The sequence below is a fragment of the Lemur catta genome, chromosome 8 (assembly GCF_020740605.2).
Source record: "Lemur catta isolate mLemCat1 chromosome 8, mLemCat1.pri, whole genome shotgun sequence".
In the NCBI taxonomy this organism is placed as follows: domain Eukaryota; kingdom Metazoa; phylum Chordata; class Mammalia; order Primates; family Lemuridae; genus Lemur; species Lemur catta.
Window position 1 is genome coordinate 38,864,469 of NC_059135.1, and position 11,058 is coordinate 38,875,526.

At 42.6% G+C, this 11,058-nt stretch overlaps 1 protein-coding gene across 1 annotated transcript in view; it reads left to right on the top strand.

Moving 5' to 3' along the window:
• Positions 1 to 583, top strand: part of STAT4 (signal transducer and activator of transcription 4) — a 93,322-nt gene extending 92,739 nt beyond the window's left edge. The window contains exon 24 of the mRNA XM_045559218.1: positions 290 to 583. Coding sequence (XP_045415174.1) covers positions 290 to 316 — 27 coding nt within the window. The 3' untranslated portion in view covers positions 317 to 583. The remainder of the gene's footprint in view (positions 1 to 289) is intronic.
• Positions 584 to 11,058: the final 10,475 nt, after the last annotated feature.

Genomic DNA, 11,058 nt, shown 5'->3' on the forward strand with positions numbered 1-11,058 from the left:
TGCGACATTTTGCACCCATTTCCTTGTTATGTTTTTGGAAGGATGAAGAAGCCTTTTTCTTAAAACAGTTTTCTATCTACTTAAAGGTGCCTTTTATTTTAGACTTAAAATAAAAAATAAAAATAAAATTGGGGACTGGTCAACCCCAATTACTTTTGTAAATACTTAATAATTGATAGAAAGATTATGGAGTATTTAGTAGACAAGAGAATGCTTATCTCTCCAAGAAATAATGATTCATTTGCAAAACAGGATTTTCCTCAAAGATCATATTCATTTTCAATTTTAGATGAAGTCTCCATATTCTGCTGAATGACAGGATAAACTCTGACAGCCAACAGAAGGAAGCAGATACAAAATTTTAAAGACTGTTCTTCGCCAACGACAACATCTTATATCTTCACCTTTGTAAATACAGGTTTCCAGGAAATGCTTGAAATCTGAAGCTCTCTTCTCACTGGCATGGCACCCCCCAGTTGGGAGTGTTGTGATTGAGTTGCTAAAAACCACAGCTTCAGATAAACTTGCAAGATAAGACCTCTTTAAGAAACCAGTGTTAATAACAATATTAACAGAAGACTTATTTGCATGTGTTTGTTTTATTTCTCACTTTGTTTCTCTGATGTTATTTATGATTTTGGCTCTAGACAGTATAAGTGTTAGCATTTCAGGGTAGGTGTACCTGAGCAGGAAGGCCTGTGGGCAAAGCCAAATAAGCCAATCAAGCTTGGTGAGTTCCATCAAGTGAGAGTGGTCACAGTAGATCTAAGATGCAAGTAATCAATAGGCATTAACAGCAGCAATTCACTGGGTGTGCAAGGTTGAATTTTGAAGCCTCTTCATTGCTGTGTCAACATGGTCCCAACTGTGGGGTTCACAGCTGCTGGAACCACTGCCAGGGAGACTTCTCTTATTAGGGGAGGGATCTAGGATCATTTCTGGTGGTATCTTGAGCAAAGTGCACTGATAGTATGGGCATTGCAAACAGAAACATGGGTAAAAAAATCTCATGAAATGAGGCCTGGGAGGAGAATAACAACTCTGGCCGTAGGCAACTGATTTCATCCCTGGATTGCAAATTCTTCTTCTCTAGAACAGGTTGGACTAGGTAGGCTCTATGATCCTTTCCAGCTCCAATAGTTTCTCTGGTTCCATGAATCCAACCTGAGACTGGGGAAAGGGATTTGGGATGAGAAGTCCCATCGCTTTAGTTTTCTCTGGTGAAGAGGAAGGGTAGGTGGTGCACTGCATAGCAATGCATGTACATGCGCTGCAGGTCTTTTTTCGTACTTGTCTCACCCCAGCTGAATGCTTTGTGGTGCCATTGCCCAGCAGCTGCCCTTAGTAATAGCATGGGATCTCCCGATGCCTAAGAGCTAGGAAGCTCTTCATGTCCACTGAGCCCTAGGGAAGCTGCTGAGCCAGGTGAGGAAGTCATGCTACTGAGGCAACTGCCATGACCAGCTGCAGAAAAATCCCAAGGCTGGTTTCCAAGGTGAGCCCTGACTGCAGAGTCAGGGATGACAGTCTACTGTGAAGGGCTGCTATCCAGTTCTTTCCACTCATCTGCCATCCTCCAGGCAAACCAAACAGGCAGAGGCTGATGTTTGATGGAAATACATTCAAAGTAAGAAAAGTTTTTAATATAACTGCCCTTTTCCCTTAGGGAGATTCCATCCAATCAATCTCATCCTTTATACCCACCCATGTCCACCCAGCTGGATCCTACATCGGAGCCACCTGCCCCAAGGCCAGTTCCCTTACCCCTTTGTGAGCTCCTGACAGTACTCAGAGTGAAGGCCTCTGTCTGGTGGAGGGACACACCTAACTGGAGGTGCACTCTCCCCATGTCTATTTCCCTCCACAAACCCAGTGTTCTAAAATTTGTCTGAGACATATATATCAATTGGCAGCAGAATTGGAGGAAATAATTTAAACCTGGGCATGATTATTATAGTTTTATCTTTAAAGAATAATTTTCTGAGAAGAAGTACTCTTAAACAATTGGATTTATCAAAAAAGGTTGCAGAAATTTTTCATTGCCTTGAATTTATCAAAAGTATGATGGACTCTTACCTATTCAGCAGACCAGGGGAATCTGATTGTTTAATTAAAACAAAGTATTGCAAAGGCCCTTGGGGGATGGGGCAGTGGGTAAAGGGCTCATGAGAGCCAACCTGATTAATCCCTTCTCCATTATATAACTTGGCCTTTCAGTCTCTTTATTATGCAATTGCATGAAAGATTATACACATGGGATCTCGTCCCATTTACCTGACCTATGACAAAATAATTCCAGTTGTAAGATAATATAATAATTTAAGGTTTCATTCAACATCCACTTCTCCTCACACTCCGGCATGTATGTTGGATTACAAAAACACAGTTCCTTTTTAGACATAGACTAATAGCTATAAATTGGCCATTCACCCAAGATTCTCCCCAAGGGCCTTTCAGATGGAGCTTTTCTATGTTGAACTAAAACTCACAAACAACAAATACAGACAACAAAATAATAATGCCAAGGCCTTCCAAAAAATGGGAACCATTCAAATGAGAACCAAACTCTTGTATGAGAACCAACATCTCCTAATCCAAAGGGGAATGAATTCTATAGGTTCCCTGGGAACATATAAATGAGTTCTAAATCCAAATCAGTTTCCCTAGTCCCACTCAACCATGACTTCCACCCCCAAACAGCACCTCCAAATAAATCCAAACAAAATGCCCTGCCACAGAGCAGGAAGGTCTGAAAACCTCCCAAACGGGTGGAATCAAGGGTCTCGGCATGCATGCTGGGGAACTTACTCAGATAAATGGCCAAGCCATCTGGAAACTTCCCAAATCCATTTCCTTTTCCTCAACAAAGTCAAAGCTGGTTGGAGCTGCAACTAATCTAGAGAAGAGAGAGATGGGCATTCCCCAGAGCTAATCAGGCTCTGGCAATTGGTGGGGTGGTCCCTCACTCTTTTACTAGAAAAGGCAATGCTCCTACTGCTTGACCCAGGGCTGCTCCCTGCCTCTTCTCAGTGGTGGAGTGCTGTTCCACCTGAGCGCCAATGGGCCCACCCAGGGGCCCCAAATTCTTTTACTTAAAGTTTGGCACTTGTCCTCCCATCAGAAAAACAAGGACAAGTAGTTTGAGGAGAAGGAAAGGGAGGTTTATTAATTTTCCAGCAAATGAGAAAGATGGAGACTCTCATCTTAAAGTGCTGTCATCCTAACTTAAGCAGAAATACAGAGCTTTTAAATGGAGAATTTTTAGCTTCAGGCTATTGCTTTTTAACTACAGTTGATGGTTCCAGTCCATCCCATCTCCAAGGAAGACAATCTCATGACCTCTGCCCAGACAATTCCATGAAGCCAACTCCTGTGGTACAAATTAAAAAGGACATTCCCCTGCCCCTCTGATTACTGGCCTCAGACAGGGATTTAGGTTTTAATTCCCAAAAAGGGTGGGGGGAGTTTTAAAGAGACAACACATAAAACATTTAACGCTTTTCCAGGCCATTCCTTCTGTTACAGTTCCAAACTTTTTCTGGTATTCTTATCTTCTTCTGAGTCCTCCAAACTCTTCCAACCTCTGCCCACTACCTTTGTCCAAAGTTGCTTCCACATTTCAGGTATCTTTATAATAATACCCCAGTCCTCAATTCCAATTTTCTGTCTCAGTCTGTGTTGTATTGCTATAAAGGAATACCTGAGGCTGGGTAATTTATAAGGAAAAGAGGTTTATCTAGTTCACAGTTCTGCAGACTGTAGAAGAGGCATGGCACCAGCATCTGCATCTGGTGAGGGCCTCAGACTGTTTCCATTTATGGCGTAAGGCAAAGGGAAGCCAGTATGTGCAGAGATCACATGACAAGGGAGGAAGCAAGAGAGAGAGGGGCGAGGTGCCAGGTTCTTTTTAACAACCAGCTCTCACAGGAATTGATAGAGCCAGAACTCACTCACCCTCCCTCCAAAGGCGTATTAATCTGTTTGTGAGAGATCCACTCCCATGACCCAAACACCTCCCATTAGGTCCCACCTCCAACATTGGGATCAAATTTCAACATGAGATTTGGGGATACAAACATCCAAACCATAGCAGGGACTAATGGGATTTGTCAGGGAATTCCTGGGAATACTTGTTTAGTCCAAGAGAAGCTGTGCCACATGAGCAAGAAATATTATGGGAAGGAAATTTATACCATGTTTCCACCAAATCCTACCCCAGAATATTTTTTCTGCCAACAATGACTTAGTCAATTCAGGCTGCTATAACAAAGTACCATAGATTGGGTGGCTTATCAATAACAGAAATTTATTTCTTGCAGGTCTGGAGGCTGTAAATCCAAGATGAGGGTGCCAGTATGGTTGGGTTCTGGTGAGGGCCTCCTTCAGCATTGCGGACTGTCAATTTCTCGTATCCTCCCATGGCAGAATGGGAACTAGAGAGTGTCTGGGGTCTCTTTCACAAGGGCACTAATCCCATTCCTGCACCCTCATGACCTAATTAGCTCCTAGCGGCACCACCTCCTTAATACCATCACATTGGGGGTTAGCAGTTCAACACATCAACGAGGGGGCACAAACATTCAGTCCATAACAAACTAGTAGCAAATAAGCAGCATTTAATGAAATCAAATAAAGATTTAGTTTCCAAATATTAATTACATTTTGACTTCTCCCCTCACTCATCCCAGATCAATAACAGATATACATTCTGCTAATCCCTTTTCAAATTCTTTTTAATGTAAAAAAAATCACTTTAATCAACTGATTGTACTGAATATCAATGCCTTTATTTATCTGAAATAAATGCTGAAAGAAGACAATTGGCCAGTGCATTTCATCAAAGTCTAAGGAAGCAAGGAAGACCACCCCCTCCCGCCCAAAGAAACATAAAGAATGAATATACCTCTGGCACACTCAAGGGATTTTTCTTTACCTCACACAGTTCAGGAGGCCCATGAACTCCTTGCAGTAGAAGGAACAGAATTAAGGGTCAAGACATGCTAGCACTCCACTCTAGCAATGGGTAATTACATGGCCCAGACTTAGCAAATTGGCCTCTGCATACATGTTCCAAATTCTGACACTGAGTGGAGACTTCCTTTTTTCCAAATTGACTGTAAACATTTATTGGTTTGACTAATTGCATTTTTTTTAAGTCTAGCTTATTAGAGTATAATTTACATACAGTAAAATTCACCTTTTCAGGTATGTCAGTCTATGAATTCTGACAAACCCACACAGGTGTGTAACCACCACTCTAAGACACAAAATTTCTACCAGACTCCTCACAAAGAGGATGCTATAAAAACACGGTGAAGAACATTCTCTGCAACAACTTTACAGTAAGTACAACAAATAATTTTATGCAGCTTCATGTGTAGACAGAAGGCTCTATTTAAAATAAGTGGAGTCATTCATTTCACTCCATGCTTAAAATCATTGAATGGCTCATGAGCCTCTGCATTAGCAGTTCTTACCGGGGAAGTATGGACAGAATTCAGGGGGGTCATGGATTTAGATGGCAAAAGCTACAGTTTTATTTCTACTAATTTCTAACTAACGTTGAGGATTTCCTTCAACTATGAATAAGGGAAGAAAACCATAATCCATTACCCATTTGTATCATATTGTGGTTATTATAGTTATCTCAAAATATTATTTATATTAAGCACATTTTTGAAATTGCATTAATTAGACCCACTGCTAGATCCAATTATTTAATGCTGTTAATAAAGAAGTGTTTAATTATTATATCACAAAGTTGGTTTGATATCTGTATTTCAATGTAATTGTTTTCTTTTTTAATCTTATGCATTTTATCTTATTCAACTAAAAACATTACTTTTTAAAGGAGTTCATAGGTTTTGTCAGACTGCCAAAGGGGTCCATAGCAGTAGTTTAAAAATCCCAGATAAACAGATAAAGACGATAATTATCAACAGATCTTTCCAAAGTCATATATTACTTAGTCTCTTCTTAGTCTTCAGTTCATCTCTCTTCTCCCCAATGGCTTCTCATCCTTCAAAATGTAAACACACAAGACTGAACTACTTTCAGTTTCTTTGATAGCCCGTGCTCTCTCTCACCTCCCTCTGCTGCATCCTCTCAATTCTCCAACCCTTCCTATCTACCCCTCACCTGGATAACGTTCCCACATCCTTCAGGCTCCTTCCAAACACAAATACACTCGCACACACACACATGCGCATATGCACACACATGTGCAAGAATGGCTCAGCTCACACCATGCCTTCTCCATAGCATCCTCTAGATCTCCCAGTCTTTGGTGTGAACGCACATCATCTGCCTTCTTCATAGATTCCAAGTAAGCTCTGTATGTACAGGGACCAAGACAGCTTGCTTCACAGTAACATCCTAGGATCTAGCACAATCTAGACCTTAATAAATATTTGTTAATGATTTAGTGTTTGAACACATAGAGGAGAGTGATTAAGTCCTTCTCTTTCTTTGCTCCTTGGTCTGCCTGCAAAATTAACCTAGAATTCTCTTCATAATGCCTCTGACCTCTAAAATCATGAAACAATCCCCAATATTATACTTCATCCTAATTAACCCAAACACACTTGCTTTTGATCATGCAACATAGGACTTCCTCTCCACCTCACCCTTAACTTCCAAGCTCTATAAAAATGATCTAGAATTATGTTCACTATCTCACCCTAATTTTCCTCTTATTTAAGTAGTATCTCATGTATGCCTAACATCCCAGACATCTGTCCAAGAAGTGTTCCTGAAATTTCCCCTTGATTTTCCCTTCATTAAACTCATAAGCATTACGACTCCTGCCCCTGGCAAAATTACACAACACTTTCTTACATTAGGCTTGACAGTCATCCTCTTAGAAGTCTCCCAGACTGCTGCAGATGGAAAGAACCCTAGAGGCCATCGAGAGAGGGTAGAGAGGGGTAAAGGTTGGAATGGTGTGGAGAAGTGGCATTCTCATAAAAATCCTTTAGAGGACTGTTTCAGAACACATATGCTCATTATTCTCTTCCTCCACAATTGTGGCTCAATAGGTCTTACAGCCACTGCTGAGGTCTGCATGGCTGAATTAACCTGTGAGTACTGATCCCAGCATTGGTCAATGATGTTCATTTATTCATCCATTCCAAAAATATTTTTGAGAACTACTCTATATCAGGTATGCCTTTCTCCACCAGGGTTTCCCATCTCAACCACATGACACAAAAAGTTATTTGCTTGACTATTAGCTCAGTTCTATATACCCAGGATGGTATATAGTGCCATTCTAGATATATAAGGAGAAGGTAATTCATTACACACATCGATGCCTTCGGGCATTAGGTTTAATTCTCATTCTCATGGAACCTCAGATGAGAAAGGCTGTAACACAGCCCAAAGTCCCTCCTGTTGTGAACTTAAACTCTGGTGAGGAGACATGAAAACAGGCAAGCAAATAATATATAGGAACAGATTTAGGAAGTGCTATGAGGATTGTAAATGTGACACAGAGTCACTGGAAGAAGTGACCAATGAGGGTTTCTCTAAGGAGATGATGATTAAGCTGAGACCTATAGAACAGGATGGAGCTAGTCCATGAACACAGCCAGGAAAACAGCATCCCCAAATAACAGTATATGGGGGCATAGGACTCAGGCAGGTAAAAACTTGGGGCATTTGAGGAACAGAAAGAGTTCAAGGGTATGGAGGGAGCCTAGTGAAGTATGCATAGAATGGGATAAGAGGAGCAAGAGAGGTAGGCAAGATCAAATTATGGAGGGCCCTGTGAGGAAAGCTAAGAGCTCTGGATTTTACTGTAAATGCTGTAGGAAGCCAGCAGAGGCTTTTAAGCAGGGAGGTGGTGTTATAAAACTTGTTTTTTCATTATAGCGAAGTTTTCATTTGTTTTAAGTGGACATCTAACAAGGTTCCTACAGAAGAAATGCCCCCAAATTCCCCACCTAGCGCTGGCCTTCACGAGGCAGAACACTCAGAAGGGATCCATGCTTGGTTTAGTGCCTTCCTGTTGACTTCTTGAAATAGTAAGCTTTGACTAAGGGACTCCACGTTTTCATTTTGCACTAGACCCTGCAAATTATATAGCTGGTTCTGTGTTCTCCTTCTAAGAGAAAAAAGGTGTCCATGCTCACTGTGGGATTTATGTGAACTGCACGTTAGGGCCGTGTTTGTGTGCAGCCGCGGGGGGCTGGTCCTCACTCTGAGTCCAGAGGGTGGGCCGGTAAGGCAGTCCCCTCACACACGGGAGATCCTAGGTGGCTGCCTAGTGCGCCCTAAGACAGCAGAGTTACTTTAGAGTAGGCAAGCGGAGCCCAAAGAAACTCGGTCTCTGTACCTCCCAGAACCATTAAGTCACAAAAATAGCAGGCAGGGCCTAAACTATTTTTCCTGGGCCACCCAGACATTCGAAATCATCGTTCAATGGCTAAACTATTCTCTCCATTATACTTCTCCCACGCTCCTGGTATAATCGCCACAACTGAGAAGGCAGGGGCCTAGAAGACTCCAGAAAAAAGCAGCAAGACTCTGGCAGAGCTAACAAAAGGACAGCTGAACAGCTCCCCAGCCCCTGCCCCCGGTTTAAGGGCAGTCAAGCAGGGTAACTGTCAAGATCTGAGTTAGTGCCGGTGCAGACTGTGTAGTTGGTGAAGTGACTGGGGAGGGGGAACGTTTCCAGGCCAACGGAGGGAAAAGAAGGTGGACGTGGGATGGGTAAGGTTTCCAGAACCTTAGGTACAGACATTGGGAAACGCTCCCCCACCCTACCTCTAAAGTTAATGGGCACCCAACCCCGCCCCGCCTTTCGTCTCGTGCAGGAGTAGGACACCCGCGTCGGACAGGGTGGACCGGCCTCCAGGCAACCCCATCCCGCCGGCCGGCCTGCGGTCCGGCGGGCGCGCGGCCAAGTCCGGAACCGCGCAGAGGGAGGCGTCAGTCAGAGTGAAAGCCCGGCCTGCGCCTGCGCACTGCTCCCTCCTGCGCCGACTGCTTTTCGATTTCCTCTCAGTCCCGCCGCTTCTCGCTCTGGGGCCGTTTCCCCGAAAGCACGTGGGGCGGCTCTTCCGAGCAGGCGCGTCCCTCCCGCCGCGCGCCGGCCGGCTGTTGCGGAAACCTCAGCGCGGCGCAGGCTGGGAGGCGGGGCTTCGCGCACGCCTGCCGCGCTGTCGCCGGGCCCCGCGGCTCTGGGCGCCCGGTGTCGCCGAGGGGTTTTTGACGAATGGAATAGTGCTCTTTGTAGTCGTTCGAAAAAATATTATGTAGAAGTAATCCACCACCCAGAAGCGTTTTAGAATATTTCCCCTCCTCCTTTCTGTTTACATTTATTTACATTTTTATATGTTATTACAATAATAGGATAATATTGTATGTTTTCTATCCATCATTTTCTTTTAACGACATACATGGGTATTTTCCGATGTAATTACCTAATCTTTGAAAGCATAACTTTGATGTTCTTTTATGTGAATTTAATTTGTTGATTGGAAAAATAAGTTGTTTCTGGTCTTTCACTACTATAAATGAAACTGCAGTGAACACCCTTGTGCATAAATCTTTCGCCCATCTGGTCATTTACTTATAGTGGATCTCTAAGTCCAAGCATATAGCAAAAACTTCTGGGGAAATGATTATGTTCTCTATAATTGTGAATAGAATTCTGGTCAATGTGCCCCTTTTAGTTACTGTAAAGAACATGCCTTGCTTGCATATGGTCATTTTCTTAAAAGTACCCATAGCTTTCCCCTGTATTCGGATGCAATATATCATGTACATACTGCAATTTTTGTTCAAACCCTGATATGTACCCCTGCATTTTAATCAGCTGCTATGTAGGAGGCCTTTTCTACTTATTAACTGAGAAGAAAATACACACACCAAGACAAGTGAATGACTGTATAAAACCCAAATCCAGAAAACTACAAGGAATTTTAGAAATCCTTTATTTCAATGTCATTATGTTACAGATGAACAAAAATGGCTTATACTGATGAAATGACATTTTCAGGGTTGTATAGTAGCAAGGTTTACAGTTTGAAATGGGGAGAGCCGCGGAGGCATTGACTGGTATTTTTAGAAATTCCTACTATCAGATATTTAGGTTACAACATTACTACCAACATGAGAAAAATGTGGCTAAAATGCAATATGGTAGGTGGGAAGAGAGGGGATGTCTCTTAATGTATTACTACAGATTTGGTCATCGGATTTGTAACTGCCATTTTGAAACAGATCAAGGCTGTAGAGAGAGAACATGTAAGTTTTTTTTATGGGGCTGTGGTGAGGACACAAAGTTTTCTTTGGGGATGAGAGACCTCAGGTGAAATACTTGCTGTGGGGGAAGGGCAATAGGCAGGTTCCAGCTGAGAAATTCTGTTTTAGAATTCAATCGTAGGATGCTTTGCTTCCCCCATAAGATCTATTCCAGTGATCTATTGCTATTTAACAAAGCCAAACGATTCCCAAAATTCAGTGGGGTAAAACAACAACTATTTATCACTGCCTGTGAGTCTAGGATAGGCTGAGCAGTTCAGCCCATTTGTGTCAGGCCTACTTTATCTTGCCTATCTGAGGCCTACGCTCTGATGACTGCACTGACTCAGCTGTGGTCTGTGTGGTCTCTCACCCTGCAGCCAGCTAGCCTGACTGGTCATGGAGGCTGAGGGAGGTTCTGAGAGTGGAGTATGTAAGGGCTCTTGAGGCCTAGGTTCCAAATGACACAGTGTCACAACTGCTGCATAATATTGGTCAAAGCAAGTCACAAGCCAGCCTAGATTCAAGGGATGGGGAAATAGTCCCCACCTCTTGCTGGAAGGAGCTATGGTCATAATACAAAGGGCTGTAGATAACAGAGAAGGGAATAATGTAGCCATTATGGAAAGTAATTTACCAGGAGATCCTCCCTAATTTCGTATAATGAGGCTTATGTGACTGATAATACCTTTTGCCTTGGTTTATAGGCTGCATTGTATTCTTTATATTTCTAGTTATTGTAGATATTTCTGCTATAAGTTGCTTTAAGTGCTTTGTGCAACAAGGCACATATGACTAATGAAATACATG